At 44.5% G+C, this 16,442-nt stretch overlaps 1 protein-coding gene across 2 annotated transcripts; it reads left to right on the forward strand.

Annotated features, from left to right (window-relative positions):
- The first annotated feature begins 3,384 nt into the window (after window positions 1-3,384).
- On the forward strand, window positions 3,385-16,429 carry GSG1 (germ cell associated 1). 2 transcript variants are annotated; one of them, XM_057380254.1, is made up of 7 exons: window positions 3,385-3,568; window positions 4,546-4,612; window positions 8,955-9,273; window positions 11,780-11,827; window positions 13,842-13,994; window positions 14,120-14,231; window positions 15,413-16,429. In XM_057380254.1, the coding sequence occupies exons 3-7, from the start codon at window positions 8,955-8,957 to the stop codon at window positions 15,723-15,725; spliced, it is 945 nt and encodes a 314-aa protein (XP_057236237.1). In that variant the 5' UTR covers window positions 3,385-3,568; window positions 4,546-4,612; the 3' UTR covers window positions 15,726-16,429. The 2 variants fall into 2 exon arrangements, with proteins under 2 accessions (XP_057236237.1, XP_057236238.1); XM_057380255.1 differs by lacking the exons at window positions 3,385-3,568; window positions 8,955-9,273 and having other exon boundaries at window positions 4,551-4,612.
- Window positions 16,430-16,442: the final 13 nt, after the last annotated feature.

A 16,442-nucleotide genomic window follows, 5' to 3' on the forward strand; every position in this document is an offset into this window, starting at 1 on the left:
AACCAAAAGAAAGCCAACCAAAAAAAAATGCAGAAGAAGAGAGGCAGACGCCCAATTTCTCTGCTGGCTGTCTTCAAAATATTTTGTGTTTGTCTTTGTAACAATTGGGGCACTCCCTTCCCTCAGGATTTGTAGGGAAGCCTGGGTGCCCCGAAACTCCCCTGGCACGGCATACACATGCTGCACCCACCCCGTGTCCATGGCAGTGACACCATCCGCTCCCAGCATTGCCTGCTCYCACTGGGCACCAAGGCACGGGGCCAGGGCCCCAAATCGGTGTCAGCACAGCCCTGTCCTGACCCATCTCCTCCCTGGCCCACAGGCAGCTTCAGCCTGCTGCACACCACAGAAGGGCCATGGGAAGCATGAGCCACGGAGACTGGACTCAACAGCAGGATTGTCTGTGAAGCCACAGCTCCAAAATKCCATAAAGGAATGGAAAGGTATCCAAAATCCTCATCAAATCCGGAGGAAAAAGGAGATGCCYTCAGTCCTGGATAATTACCAGGACACCCAGAAAGATAAAAGGTTCAATTGTAATATCTAGTATAACTGTTTTCAAAGCACGCACTGTAACAAAACCGCTCTGCTCGGCATTGTAAGGAAAGCTGGTGTCATTATCCTCTTTAGACAGCTTGTTAGACCTTGACTCCTCTGATCAGTACCTGCTACCACCTCTGCTCCATCAGAGAATCCTGAGAAACTCGTCTGTGCCTTCTGGCCACCATGCTTGCCGCATCTCTTGCCATGCTGCGTCTTTATTCATTAATCCTTCCCCTCCCAGTTTTCTCTTCCCCTTTTTTTTTCTTGTCAAAGCAACGAGTTTTTAATAGCTAAAGAACGAAAACACCTCCCACGCCTYGCCTCAAAAAAGCTAACTCTCTGTCTTACTCACTCTTTTAGATTTCCAAACCTTTCCTGCTAGCTTAGATGTTTCCTTTGAGGCACTGGCTCTTCACATACAAGCACGTGAGCATAACTTTAGTAAACCATGTAGCTCCAATGGCCTTGAGAGGACAATCCATGTGAATAAATAAATCAGATGTGGAATGGACACTGTGGCATTTGGCAGAGATTGTTTTATATTGTGATTTGGTTGAAAAAAGAAAAGATATTACAAGGGACTTTATTCCTGGATGGAGTAGTGTGTCCCTTGCAAAAAGTTTTAAGAGTAGGCTTGAAGTTCTTCAGGTTGCTAAGGTCATAGTGATGCAGATGGATTGATTAGATAATCTTTAGAGACTTCCTCTATCTCTGCTTATTTTGACTTACCTTAGTGAAATGGAGCAAAAGATAAATTGAAGTAAAGAACAATTGCTTTGGCTTTCTCATTTCCGTGTGTGAAACCAAAGTGCAATGTAGTTTAGTTGTATTTTTCAAWTTATTTTTCTTTTTGCTTTAAAACATATTAAACATGACTCCAGTATGACGTGCATATGTGATGTACTCTTCGCACAGATTGATTTCGGATCCTCAGGTTATCAAAAGAGAATGTCTCCTGCTGTCTTTGTGCCGTTTCCAGTATCAACAAGGATCCCCCGTGCTGTGATTTYCACGTGTGGGATTTTCACGTGAGACCCAGCTTTATAATGTATGGAAACAAGGACTATTTTTGAACTATCAGTCCAGCCATGGCAATGCCRAGTTTAGCACAGTTTACTCATTTCTGGGTTTGTACCCTGCATTGTGTTCCATATTGCTAGAGTGAAATTCCTAGCAACACCCAATTAAAACAAGCACTGAATGTTTATTCCCCATCATTGCCACTGCTTTGACTGCAGTGTAAACGCACCACCAATGACTTGGCCGATGGGAGGGGAAAATTACGTGTCAGAGCCAAGTACAGAACCAGGAATTTGGGCCAGCAGCCAGCTGGTTAGATCACACTGTGTGCCTCTAATGAAATGCACTGATTTGTGACTCTTACAATAACACTTTTAGGAAATCACTACACTGGGTATTTTTTTGTGTGTTGGAGCAACCTGGTGAGGCTGGAAAACKAAAGTAGACACTGCTTCCAGACCAGGAGCAAAATTTTAAGGATGAGGTTAATTAATCATTGGAATAACTTTTCTAAGGATGTGATGGGTTTTCCATCATATTCTGCTGCACAGTCTATACTAGTTAGTTGCATGAAACATGTGCTGTAGCTCCAGTAGGAGTTCTGTGTATCRCTAGATATGATTATCCAAAGTTCCTCGGGTTCTGTTGCATCTGAGATGAGACCAGGTTTTTCTAATGGTTCCTCTTGATGATAAAAACCCCACGAGCCTGTGGTAGTCATTGAGTCTGGGTGTTTGGGATTCTGTGTAGTAACAGACTGAGATCTTGTAAGTGGTAGATTTAAAAGTAGCAGCAATTTTCACAGAGGGGRCTACCAAATTACAAAGATTCATTCTGCAGAAGTGGATGCTCTGCCAATCTGGTGGCTGATATAATGTGCTGTGATGATTTTGTGAGCTCAGAAAGAATTAAACCATAAATAAAATGACAGACTTGGTACATTTCAAAGCTTCTGGTCAGATGTCATGGAATTTCTTGGCTACTACATATTCACTCAGATAGAAGGACATAGGGGAGAGTCCATGATCGCCTTGTAGTGTTTCACTGGACGCCTCAGAAGAGCAGATGGGAATAGTGAGCAGTGGATAAGGTAAGCCTTTATCTACTTTGAATAGAGTATGGACCCTTCTATGGACTGGCACCTCTTTAAAATCCTTATAGATCTATGTTAAAATTTGCGGTTTTCTAGTCTGTTTACAGTTTACGGTTAGCTAAATTACATAAATAACTTTTTTTTTTTTCTGTGTACTCAGGTGAGCACATCCTAGAKATGCCAGTGTTTAAGTGCTCTGTGAAAAGCAATCCCCTAGCCTTATACCTAATATATGGCCTTAAATTTCCTATCTGGAAATTGAGGCACCTAGAATCTCTAGTGAGTCTTCAAAGTTTTTGTTGCTGCATCTGATTTTTTTTTCTTTTTATGTCTGCTTTCTGTGTGTTTTTTGAGTGACTGATAACCATAAAGATTAGTAAAAAAAAATCCAGCCAACTAAGGCTTGTTTTGAAAAAAAAAAAAAAAAACCCCGAAAAAGTAAAAGGAAAATAAAAAGTAGTAAGGTCTAAACAGACCGACTTGTTTGTTCATCTTCAAGATGCATTTATTTAGTCCAGTCAATCTTTATTTCTGTTTTACCACAGTCTTAATGTCTAGCAATGTAAGCTGCTCATCTTTGAAAATGGAATTCACCTTTAAATGTGCTTAGACTAGAAAAAATATGCTTGGTGAGGTCATTTTCAGAGCAAGAGTTAATGCATCATGCAAACAGCTAAATAAAGGTTACAATCTGAGTGGAATTATTCAGAGCTCAGGGAGAAATCTGGCATTTGCAGTCTGTCACTGGGTTTGAGAAGTCTGGCTCTCTCCATGTCACTGTGACTYGGGAGACATCCTGCTTTCTGTGTTGCACTAAGGGAGGGGACTGCGGCTCTGAATGTTCTTCATGTAAAAACTGCAAAAACAGGAGCGGTGGGAAGTGTCATGTGCGAGGAATGTGTGGAATGAGGGGTGAGTATGAGCCCGTCTTTGTCCAGTTTTCACAGAGTGACTCCATGGGTGTAAATAGCCACCCTTCCTCCTTCAGGTCAGCTGAAGGGTCAATGGCAGGACCTTGGTGTCAGGGATCGTCAGCAAATGATCCCTGACACCCCTGGAGGATTGYTGCATGGGGGGCTGTGAGGAGTCGTGTGCCTCTTGAGACCCACCAGTTAAATATTGCAAGCTTTGGGCCCTGTCTGGCAAGGTCTCCTTGACCCTCTTTTCCACCAGCATCCCTGGGAGTGGAGTGTGTCACTTTGGGGCAGGATACACCCAAGCTGGGGTGTAGATGGTGAGAGAACCAGGATAAAAATGCATCGCTTGTCAACGCCCAGGCTTTTTTAGAGCTGGCAATCTCCACAGTGCTGCTGTGCTGAGATTTTCGGGTTTTATGCATTTTGTTTCCTTGTTTTGTTTCTGTAAGTCAAGCGCTTGGCTGATTGCACAAGAAATCAGCTGCTATGGGCATTCACTTCAATGGGTGAATTTTAAACGAGTCACCAGGGACTGGCTGCTGCTGAGTTCAGACAGAAAGAGACATCCAAAAACTCTAGCTAGGCCAAGTTGTGGTGGGAAATATCAGATTCAAAGAGGAGAAAACCGGAGGCACAGTAGGGTGAAAAGACAGATGTAGCTTGATTTTMCTGTCCATAATTGGTCAGATGGAGGAGAGGTTAAAATAGAGATTTTTTAAAAAACGAACGAACAACTAAAATCCAAACCAAAACTAGATAAAATCCCCACAATTTTTCTAAGGGAAGTTTATTGAACATCATGAAACATGCTCTGGTGTTGGTATTCTACGAGTTGTGTGGAATAATCTGGGGAAAGTTAATATGGTACTTGACAAAATATTGGGAAGTGTTAGAAAGAATAGTTTCATGCAGGGCASAATGTGAGAAAAAGCTATGTTCCTGCATCATTCCTCTTTTGTTTTTCATTCCCAGTGTATTCAAGTGATCCCAGGCTCAGATAACTCCAATAGACGGACCCATCCCCCATATCAGACTCAAGGTAAAGAGTTTGTGTTCATGAAAATGTAAAAAGAAGGGAGGGGAGGGTGGAATTTCAAGAGAAGGAATAGAAGKCTAAACTTGGGTGTTGCTTCCCCCAGCATGCATGTGAGCAGCAGACTCCCAAAAAGAAAACTAGAGAAAGATTGCCATCTTCTGGAAGGATAAATATCTGCCATTATTCAGAATACTAAATCTACTATATGCATACTTTTGAATATTTCTGATAAATCCCTAGCATATTTCTGATAAATTTATTTCCCAACCTGAATTCTTATCCATATAAAACTAATTCAGTSTCTTTTCATCACTATAAATTCTGTGAACCCAGCTTTAGAAACTGACAGAGGATCTTGGGTTTTAATGATACTCTCAGCAAGTTTACCGTTAGGAAGGTGTTAAGGATTGTTGGTAGACATGGTTCTTTATCTACTCTTGAGACTGTAAACCAGGCTGTATTTTCTAACTGACCATTTAGAAGTCAAATTTAAGGTGTCCGGATGTGGACATTTTTTCTGAAAAAAGAAAGAAAAAGCAATCACTCTCCTTTTAAACAGCATCAGCTGTTGTTGTGTCTACTTCAGTAAATTAAATGCATCTGTTTCGAATAGAACCTTTTTATTAATCAGAAACCTGCAGGCAGTCCSTGGAGCACAGAGACATTTAGCATTGCTTTCAGTTAGTCCGTCTTAGAAATGATTATCTATATTAGAGGAGTTCATGCAGTGACTGGGATTAAAATACCCACGGAGCTACTGCCCATTCTGCTCAGGGCAGGAAGGGTCAGCAGCTTGTGACAGCACACACTGAACATACTGAACYGTGAACTTGTCACTCTGTCTGCTGYCCCTGCTGTGTGGGGCTGTCACAGGCTGTGCTGTCACCCAGAGCTGTTCCTGCACCTGCCCCATCCTCTGGGCTCAGGTGTTGGACATGGGGGATCAGAATGGATGGACCACAGGTTTCCTGTCTTGGCAGAGCAGCATGCAGGGAATCTGCCTTGTTCCCTGCCAGTGGTGGTGCGAGCTTCACTCGCTTGGCACTGGGCGAAGTCTTTGTGGGGGAAACAGGGTGTGTGCTTTTGGGATGCTCCTCTCCCTTGCAGCTCGACTCAGTGCAGCTCTGCTCCATGGACTCGAGTACATTCTCATGAGAACATGATATCATTCTTACTTTTCACTGTTTTGATACCACACAGATATAGTGAGAGCCTTTAAACTTTCAGGACAAGAGCTCAGAGGGGACTTGRTATGAATGGGATTCTCTGTCCCTTTTTACTAGGCTCCCAAATTCATGCAATGTGAACCTCCTGGGAGTTGGGATTCCCAGTGAACTTCACGTTTTGGTAAAAGCTGCCACTAAAAGTGACATTGACAGTCTATCTCTTTCTCCCATGSTTCAGGTATTGGGCTTGACTCGTTGCTGTTTCACATACCTCCTTCATGGTGGTGATGMCATGATGTCAGTCTGCAACTCAGCAGCTCTTCTGCTAAGGGGTATCACAATTTCTAATCCCCATGGGGGCAGCTGTATTGGTATCTCTTCAGGGACTGAAATCCTCAGTCCTCAGAGCAGATGCAGTTCCATAAACTTTCCTCTTCCCATTTTTTAATTATGCCCTTTCTGCAAGTGTCAGGTCTGGCCAGGAGGATATCCYAGGGCTGGGATGATTTTGGTCTTTGCCATTCTGCTGAGATAGTGCACAGGGCAAGGGGTGACCTGATGCCAARAGTGCTGGCAGTTTCTAAGCTAAGGAGTAAGGTCACTCCTCCCCTGTAGCATTGGTCAGAGCTGCCAGCTTGCTCCRTACAAGCTCCCAAACAGCGACAACACGGGGAGGGCTGGAATCTTCGTGTGTTTTAAAGAAACTTTCTACTCAGTCAATACAGGTCACTCTTCTGCACTTAATCCCAGCCCGCAGCACCAATCACTTCCCATATAATCTCCTGGAACAGCTGTGCTGTGATTGCATTGTGGATTACAAAATGACCATTTTCCACAAAACAGCTGCTTGTCAGAGGGATAGCATTTAATAATCGCTGGGGAGGAGAGGGAGGAGGGAACCAGACAAAGGAGGAAGGGGCTTGCAGCAATTGGGTTTCTTGGAGGATGTAAAGGTCAAAACAGCAGGCAAAGTATAAGTCCCAGTTCTGTGCTGTTCATCCAAATTAACAGGACTTCAAAGACTTGCTGCTAAGGTAAATTCAACTGTCTTTCCTTTTGGGGCTATCTAGATATATTATGGCTAGTTTTYGTCAGTGAGTGCTTGGCTTTTGTGGAGGGAAGATTTTGTAACAATGTTCTCAGGAAGTTGTTCAGATTTTCTTCTCATTCCATATGTCTTCTGCATCCTTGATCCACTTCCTTCTGACTCATTTGTTTCTTGCMTTTTTTATGTCTTTTCCTTAACACTCTTCCTGAAATTGTACAGCATTTCAACTACTGTCATAAATCAACTGGAGAGAATATTTTTCCCACTATTGARGATTTAAATTAGAAAGATGATTTTTGTCAATATTGTGAGTGGAATTTTTTTTTGTTAAATAAACGCATTAGCAACCCAAAACCCGACAACAGAAAATCTTATAATCAAGCATTGATGAAAAACTGGAAAACTTTGTGCGCTGAAAGTTTCTATTTTCAGGTGAAAAATTATGTTTTTGAGGAGAGCAATTTCATCTATAATTTCCTTTTCAGTCATAAGCCAAATCTTCCCCTGAAAAAACTTCCAGTGAGAAGTTTGCCACTGATCTTAGCCAGAAACTCTTCCTAGTAGGTGTCTACTCTGCGAAAATGGTGATATTCAACATACCTTTAAATCATGAAAGTCATTAGTTATGGCATCACTAAGATACCRTCTCCAGGGTACAGAAAGAAATGTCCTGGTGGAGAGACAAAAAATGTCAGAGTATGAAACAATACAGGAGAATTTCAGGAGCTAAGTATTTTCTTGCTTTCTGGGTGTTCTGGGTCAGGCACTGCTTTCTCAGTGTGATAAGATGCTAATAAGGTCCTGCTTTTCAAGAGGTGCTTCAGTACCATCTTTGTTGACCATGTTTCCAAGCTTGCTGGTTAKCAGAAAAAATTATTCTAACTGCACCACTTTTAGCTGTGGTGCAGTCACAAACAATGCCAAGCTCAATCTCGTATTGTTTATTCATAGTGGTGTCCACTGCATGCTGGGTCTTTCTTACACATTCAGYGCTGGGTGAGTCAGCTGAAGTTAAGGGAAGAGGACCAGCAGCAGGCAACATCTGTACAAACTGAATCTATTCAKGGGTAAATAGATTTTGAGAGTCATAAATAGGAAAGGGTGGGTGTATCTGGATGAAGTTGTGCCAAAYATAGGGAGTGCCATGTGGGAAGAGACATGCGTTGATTACATGGGAGTTGATGTGTGGGTAGCTGACATCTAATCAATCCATGGAGTGATATTTTGGGGTTCTCAGAAGTCAGTGCAGGGTTCTGCAGGAACCCTAAAGTCTGAATCTTCCCTCTGAGTGACAAAGTCCACAGGACCCTGGTTCACAAACTGCTTTCTGAATTACTTTTAATAATGTAGAAATGGAACTGTTAAGAATATTTGTGGCAAAGTTTGCTCTTATACGAAGAAGGTCCTTTGACACTTTGTGTGAAAGCAAAGACACTGTCACCCCACCACCCTACAAATTTCTGATGTGCAGATGAGAGCTCAGGTGGGAGGTGCTGCTCTGGGGCTTAGACTCAAGCTGCCAGGTGTGGATAGCTGTGTGTCCTCTCTGAGSAGGTCACTGCTCTGATGTGTGACCTTCAGTGATATGGGAACATTTCCTGCCTTCACCTACTGTAAAATCATCATACTCTYTACCTCCCTTCTTACAGTAATGAACTGCTTAAAAAAGCATTTTGGGACACTTGGCAGCAAGATTTCTCATTAGCTGGAGAGAACATTCATTGYGTTTCATGTAAAGGCAACACATGGTATTTGGGGAACTCGGTTAACAGTTTTTCCCTATCATCTCTGAGATGGATGAAGGTGATGTTGCTTTCATTTTGCTCATGGGCTCAGACACCCCAATGCACTCAGCCCTGCTGGGTCACCCTCTCCTGGGTCTACTGGGTCACCCTTGCCTCCCCAGGACAGATATTCAGCATACTTTGAAATGGCTGAAGCTGACCTATTGGCCACTACCCTGACTTTCAAGAAACAGTTCTTCCATGCTGGGTGAGCTGTTGAGATGTTGTGGGGAGGGCAGAGTGCTCATAATCCCTCTCCACAAACTCACACTGGGAAAAGAYGGGATTCATAAGGCTAGGTGGGACAAGTGGCCAGTGTGACAGTCCCTCCTATTTGTGTGTTGTAGATGGAGCTGCTGAAGGGACTGCCGTTGCGCCGTACTTTTCTGGCTGTCATCCTGAACCTGCTGGCTCTCACTTTCTCCACCACTGCCCTKCTGGGCAGCTACTGGTGCACCGGGACCCAGAAAGTACCCAAGCCTCTGTGTGGGAAGAACAAAGCCTCCCAGTGCGTCGGTGTCCCCATGCCATCTGATGCAGATGTTAGCAATGCTTCATCTGAGGATGTAGTGCACTACAGCTGGGAGACTGGAGATGACCGGTTTGCCTTCAGATACTTCCATGCAGGGATGTGGCTTTCCTGTGAAGAGAGCATGGAAGGGCCAGGTAGTGTGTTGGTCAGGCAGCCATGACTTATTCCGTTGTATTTACTCCACAGAAGTTTGAAATTGAAAAGTGGGAGGCTGATGACACTTGGGAGARAAGTCTTCTTCCTGTTTGTAGATGGCATCAGCCCTGTGCACTGGTGTGGTCAATACATTTCTGTCCTTCACTAGAATATTCACAGAGCAGGGAAATGGACAGTGGTTGTCTCTGGTGTGCTCTTTGGTCTGGAATAGGGACTGTGAAGTGCAAGTGATAGTGGTGATTGCAATGACTTTGTGATGGCACTGTTCATCCTGATGGGAACTTCCATGAGYCTCCTTTCCCTCTCCTCATATCTCCATTCCTACACACAGCTTACCTCATGCTCTTCAGGGTAAATTCATGCATGTCCTCTCAGTAATTTAAGTACAATGTTTTTATGAAGTTGTCAATTTTTAGCTATCCCTGTGAGAACTGCAATAGTTGGTGTTCTTTAACCACCAAACTGAGGGGTTTTGTCTTATTAAGTAGACTGGGCTTTTCATAAAAACAACAAAAAATAGAGAAAGAGAATTACTACCTTACAGATACAGAGGAAAACTTGGAGGATCTGAACCTAGAGAAGCTAAAGCTAAGAGGCAAATTGACCTGAGGATTAGAGCTGCAGTGTTGTAATTTTTAGTTTCAATGATATTGTGACTGGTTTCATTTGTCATTTTTGACCGTGTGGGACTGGTACTGTAAATCCTGGAGTGCCAGGGACTGGTCATGCAACCTGTACTAGAACCCTTTGGTGCTTCCCTTCACCCTTGRCTAGGTCCTGCCCAGACCTGCTGAAATCCTTCTGCTGGAACCTGTGTCCCACCAGCACTGGTTGGGGCTCTGCAGTGCTCAGGTGCCCTTTATGGCCTGGCACACACATCAGATGTGATCAGAACTAATCCAGAAGAKGACCAACAGAGAGATTTGTATCTAAAGATGCAGTGATGAAGGCCACTTTCATCAGACCCACTCCCCTCAGCCCACCACCCTCCCTTAAGCTCTTCTCAAGTACAAATGTCTCACCTTCTTTAACAAAGCCACTGTTACAGTATAGTATTTGTCATCTCTGTTGTTGTCAAAGTTTGAAAATAAATAACTGGAGAAGAAAAGCAGACAGAAGGAGGGGTTGGAGCAGAAGGGAATGTGCTTGAAACTCTTATGTCTTCACAAGTGGGCTGCTTTTTGTTATGAGCATTTCCAGACAGGCTGTGGAAGGAGATGTGTTTACATAGGACTGGTTTGGGTTGGGTTGTGTTTCCATGATGCTTGTGGGAATAAAACTACATCCCTTGACTGATTTCTCTAAAAGACTTAYCTGGCCACTGGGCAGTCCTGGAATAACCCCAGTGATTGAAGGAACAMAGAAAGTACGTTACATCTGGATCGCGGCAGAGTATGGGACAGGCTGGAAGCACAGTCAGTCTCAGTCCCCTGCTTCCTGTAAATCAAGCACAGCTCACCCACTACTGTGCATTTTTGTAGCAAGTGCATAGACAATAAAAACAACAACAAAAAAGGGACGACTCTGAGCAAAAGGAGTTGGAGTCGAACAGGAGAAAGGATTTCATTATTCAGGCTAATCTCAGGATCAGATYAGATGAGCCATTACTGAATATCCTCATTAAAGTTCTAGGTGAAGTAGCAAATTGCAAGTTAATGAGAACTGCAGATGGCACTAAACTGGGTAGCATCCTGAGAGCTGTGGATGACAGCAGTAACACAGGAGATTTGGAAAGATTAGAAMTGGGGATAGAAATTAAGAAAATGAGATTCTTACATGAAGTGGAAATATCTGGGAGAAAATGCTGTACCAAGTGAAGGAGAGGACCCTCAAATGCAGTGATGCAGTATGCAGAGATTTACAGATGATACTGATGGACCCTCAGCTGAGACAGTAGCTTGYACCTGACTGACACAAAAAAACAAAGCAAATATAAACACAATTTGTCGAAATAACATGTCTAAAATGTGAGGACCAAGGACCATACTTCTGTATGAGTCTCTGCCACAGAAGGGGGACTCGCATCTCTGTCAYGAAGCATTTCACTTGGGAAGTTTTTTTGCTTTTTTCTTTGAGAAGCAGTGCTAGAATTGCTCTTCTGGGATTAGGGTGTATGGGAATTCACATCCTCAGCAGAAGTGGTGAATCTGCAGTCTGTTACAAGCTACACCCTTAACAGACCTGATCATCAGTAATGTTGTGAATGAGTAGCAATAGATTTTTATATTCAGCAGAGGCTCATAAGATTTACAAATTGCTGAACCTTTTTTTTCTGAAATGGCCATTTCTAGGTTTTCAGGAGAATGTTGCTTCCCCTCCTTTGCCTCAGTGAAGGTCTGAAGAGATAGTCAGAAAAAGACCAGAGGCTGACCTCAAGGATGGCTTGATGTATGCACTGAAAAGAGAGTGAGATAAAGAGATTTTCTTTTCCCTTATGTTCCCTGCATTGTTTTGTAAACTAAAAGCTTTGGTTTTGTGTTTCAGAAGAGAAATGTCGCAGCTTTATTGAGCTTTCACCACCAGCCGAGAGAGGTAAGAGCAAATCCCTGTATCCCACTGTACCTGCCCAGTGCTCCTCCTTGGGACAGGGGACCTGCAATATTGTGCCTGTGTGGGGCAGCAGGGTGGGTCCCCAAAGAGACATTGCATCCTGGTCTCATTGCTAAAAGAGCAAAGATTTCCTCCCAGCTGTTTGCATAAACCACTACCATTTGTGAAGTCAATGCTGGAGACCTCAGACCCCCTGCAATATGGAGCTGGATTTATCTCATCTAGTAAGTTGTCTGGTCTGGGCTTGTCACCTTGCTGTAGTCAGGGGAGGATGGATGACACCTGAGGGCAGTCCCTCCCACAGAGGCTACATATTAATTCAGTGCTTCAGTTTTGGGGGTCTAATATGATGCATCTGAAAGCTGAATCACCTCTTACTTTGTTGCAAGTGAATAGGAGATCTGAAAGCTATGTTTTCAGGGTGAAGTCCCCGCCTCATCAAATAGAAAATTGCATTTGAGTAGGAGAGATCATCCCTCCTGTCATTGTCACATGTTTCAAATCACCCTGTGGATAGYCTCAGTGTACTTTGATGTATGTGYATGTACACTATGGAGATTTCACCTAATGAAGGTTTTTCAATTGGTGTGGGCTTGCTAACTATTCCCTAAGAAGATGGAGGCTGAAGGCAAGTAATTTCAGAAGATATTCACATGTGAAGGGAAAGGCCTGGGGTGCAGAGCTTGTGTCAGCCTTCAAACCCCGAGAGCAAGGGCTGGAATAAATGCTGGGGATTTGCAAGTGCCMTTTTTACTACGTGCCCTTCCTGCACACAGTAGCATGGGAAGATGATGGTGCAGGTGCCGCTGTACAGTTGGGGTAGCACTGGAGAAGGTGGGGTGGCTGCAGATTGTGGGATGGGCTGGCTGAGCTGGGGGTGCACAGAGCAGCTCCACGATACACACGCAACATCATAAGACCAAACTACGCAGCAGCAGTGGGGAGCCTGGACTCACAAGGAAAATGATGCAGGGGTCTCTGTGTATGTGTGGTGCCTGCAACCTCCAGAATACTTTTGACAGCCTGACCTTTAATGAAATATTCTCCTTGATGGTGCTGCAGCAGCAAGCCAGCTCCTTTAAACAGGGAATGCAGCTCATCTATTTCTGCTAAAGAGCTAGGTGACTCTATGGCACTAATGATGTTGAGTATTCAAGTCAGTGCCACATTAATGAGGGTTTTCTTCACACTCCTTTTCCCCAGATGAACRTCTCCTCTACAGCCATTAATAGTTGCTAACAGTAGTGTTCACAGTGCTGCTTCATTTGTCAGATTAATGTTTCTTCTTCAGTGAATCCTGTGCTTTTCCACAGCCCAACATTACAGAGTGCCTTTCTTCATTCTCCTCCAAGTCCTGCTGCACAGCTGTAGAAATGAGTTCAGCTGTGGACTCTGGTATCACTTAAATCCCACTCACAATCCCAGCATGAAAGTACCTGCACTCTGTTCAAGTGGCAGGGTGAGTGGCACATATTACTGCCCTAGCTGGGTATCAACCCCAAGGAACRTAGTTTCATTTTAATTGGGGTATCAGTGAGAAATACAGGCTTGCAAGGGGTTTCCTGAATTCCAGATGCCGTCCCAGACAGTCATGGATGCACCATATAGTTCTTAACTAGTGTCCCAGGTTAAAAGTTGTTTGCTTTTATTGTTGTGATTAGAACTCAAATGTGTTTGTGGCCAGTCCATGACCACTAGATTTTATGCTAATAGCCAACAGCTTCCCCTCTCTTTTTCCCTTTGCTTTCCTCTTCACTGTTTGTGAATAATGCTGGCTTGTTTACAGATGGTATTTTAGTTCCTCTCAGCTTTGCCATGCTAGAGGASCCATGCACTCTGTGACAGGCATTCTGCCTCCTACAGCACCCATGGAGCCTTTGCTCACAGGTTGGGGAGATTGCTTTTGGGTTTTTGCTGTTTTCCTTCGTTCCCTTCTATCAAAAGGACATACTTTCAGGATTGGGTTGGATATGGTTTCATCCTGTATTCCTGGCAGGAATTTTGTGGCTGTCGCTGGGGTCAGAGATGGTATACATCAGCTTGCTGCTCATCAGCTTCATCCTGATGATGGTGGAAATTCTGCATACTGGCAATCCTGTCTGTGGGATGAAGCTCAATGCCTTTGCTGCTGTCTCCTCAGTGCTGTCAGGTAAGTGTAGTACTGTAATCTTGGAGATTAGCAGGCAGGAGAGAGCCTGCTTTTTCACTCAAGGCTGAAGTATGCTGCTCTGACTCCTGCTCTAATTGCTTTGCTTTCTTGTCTTTAATGTCCAGGTCTCCTTGGGATGGTGGCACACATGATGTACACTCAAGTCTTCCAGGCAACGGTTAATCTGGGACCAGAGGACTGGAGACCACACACATGGGACTATGGCTGGGCATTCTAGTACGTGAGCTCTGAAGCCATCTTCACCTCCTCAGCCTTTTGAGCTTCAGCCCTACCACCTGCTTCCCCCTCCTTTCTTGACTTTCTGTGTGTTCCAAAGACAGGTGTACCATGGCTCTCCTACTACTAATCTCCTCTCTTTGCCTCACCCTGCTTTAATAAATAGTGTCTGAGCTACTTAAATGAGTAGCTATAAAGGGACTGGCAAAACAATAGGGTCACACCTAAACAATTACCCTCAGTCCTGCTGACTAATCAGGCTTGCCTGTCTGCTGGTTTGCCCTGTTTGGCCTCAGCYCTTCCCTGTGTCACACRTGTGATGATGCTCTCAAAAAAGCCTTGTTTGTCTGCAATTTTAATAAGTTGCATGTGGGTTTGGCACCTTCACTAATATTAGGCCAAAGGGCCTATTCCTGCAACACCAAGCCTAGACATGTGCCTTAAGATGAGGGCACAGCTCAGCCCTCAAACAGTAGTCACATCTTCCTCTCCAGTGCTGGCCCAGCCAAATAATGGCAGCTGCACTGGAGGCCAAGATCACTCTKTGATGGCACTATGTGCAGGAAGGAGTGGAAGCAGGCAATAGACCACAGTGTCACTTGTGAGCCAGGAACAGGAGCTGTGAAAAGCAAGTGGCTCAGTGTGCCTTTCTCTAAAGGATAAAGCACAGCTGACATGACATGCCTGACTTGAAAAACATTTGGATGAGCCTTGCAGGTGCCCATGGAAAGTGCAAGTTCAATTGGCAATGCTGTATTGATGATGCTACATTGATTCTTAAGACTTAAACACTCCAGTGCTGGGTGCCACCCRTGGACATCAAATGCCAGCATGGCAGTTTGGCTACACTCAGGTAGAAAAGCCTCATGCACAGGAAGACACTGAGCAGCCCTGCAATGCACAACTGTGCTCTCCTGTTACAGACATTCCTGCTGCCCTTTTCCTCTTCCCTCTATCACCCCCTTCCTTATGATGGGGATGACCAATATTTATCCCACTGATCTAAAAAGGATCTTGTGGTGGGAAACCCCCTAACAACCATAATCCTATGAGCCTTAGTCATTTTAGTTCATGTCTGTACCGAGCAGGTCTGCCTGGCAAATCAGGGTGTGTCACRGTGTTCAATTCCTTACCCCACATGGCTTTTTACAGCATGTGCTTCTTCTGTGTGTCTCTGGTAGCATGGCCTGGGCCTCCTTTACCTGCTGCATGGCCTCTGCTGTCACCACTCTCAATACCTACACCAAGACAATACTGGAGTTCAAAAGGAACCACATCAAGGGATACGACGGGAGCCTAAAGGATCAGCCTCAGCACCACCAATGCTTCATACAGCAAATAAGCAGCTACTACGAGCCCAAAGGCAAGGTCTTCCATTCAGTCTCTGAGGGAGTCGACTTCTACACTGATCTGCAGCGGAAAATACTACAGCGGGAACCAGAGCTGGAGCTGGATGAAGTYTTGGGCCAGACAATCGGGGAGGATCGCTGTTAAGGATGAGTGTAYAGGGACAGAGCAGTGGGGTTTGGGAGGCACAAGAGCTCTGAACCAAGCACTGGCAGGTGCCAGAAGGTTTTGGGAAGTCACTCCTTTCTCTAGAGTTCAGGGAGCGAGAAGGTGGGCACGGGTCAGGGCAATTACAGTAGCAGGTTGGGAGTCCTCCCTGGTCATGCATAGTTGTGATGGGTGCCCTCAGCTAACAAGGGTGAAACTGGAAGGACATGTTGGTGCCAGCTGTTTCCAAACACTTTCAGAGCTGAGGCAGATGTCCTAATCCCAGTATYGCACTAGGGAACAGACAGTCAGCACCACCCAGATGGCAAATTGCACTGCTGGGTAGTGTCACATTGACCTTCCATCAACACCTCCCGTTCAGTGCTATGGTGAAGGGCGCCAGTGTTCATATTGATCASCTGTCACCCTCTCTGAACACTCTATTCTTAATTTCCAGGCCCAAACTCTTCTCCTTGCCCCCAGATTAAAMGTCCTGCTRCAGTAGGAATAGGGGATAGCTTTCRGACATCTCTCTCCTCCTCTTTCCTATCTGTAATGACTCTTGTATGTTCCCTTCTTGCTTTTTGCCCAAAAATCTCCCATTCTGAGGTACTTTGCTGTCTGCCTCTTTTTATTGTTTCTTCACAACCTTTAAGAATTCAGCTGGACTTTTGCTTTTTACTTTATTTCTCTTCATCTGTTCTTTCGTGCCCATTG

Source organism: Malurus melanocephalus, unplaced genomic scaffold, assembly GCF_030028575.1.
Source record: "Malurus melanocephalus ecotype Western Australia unplaced genomic scaffold, MMel_1.1 scaffold_441, whole genome shotgun sequence".
In the NCBI taxonomy this organism is placed as follows: domain Eukaryota; kingdom Metazoa; phylum Chordata; class Aves; order Passeriformes; family Maluridae; genus Malurus; species Malurus melanocephalus.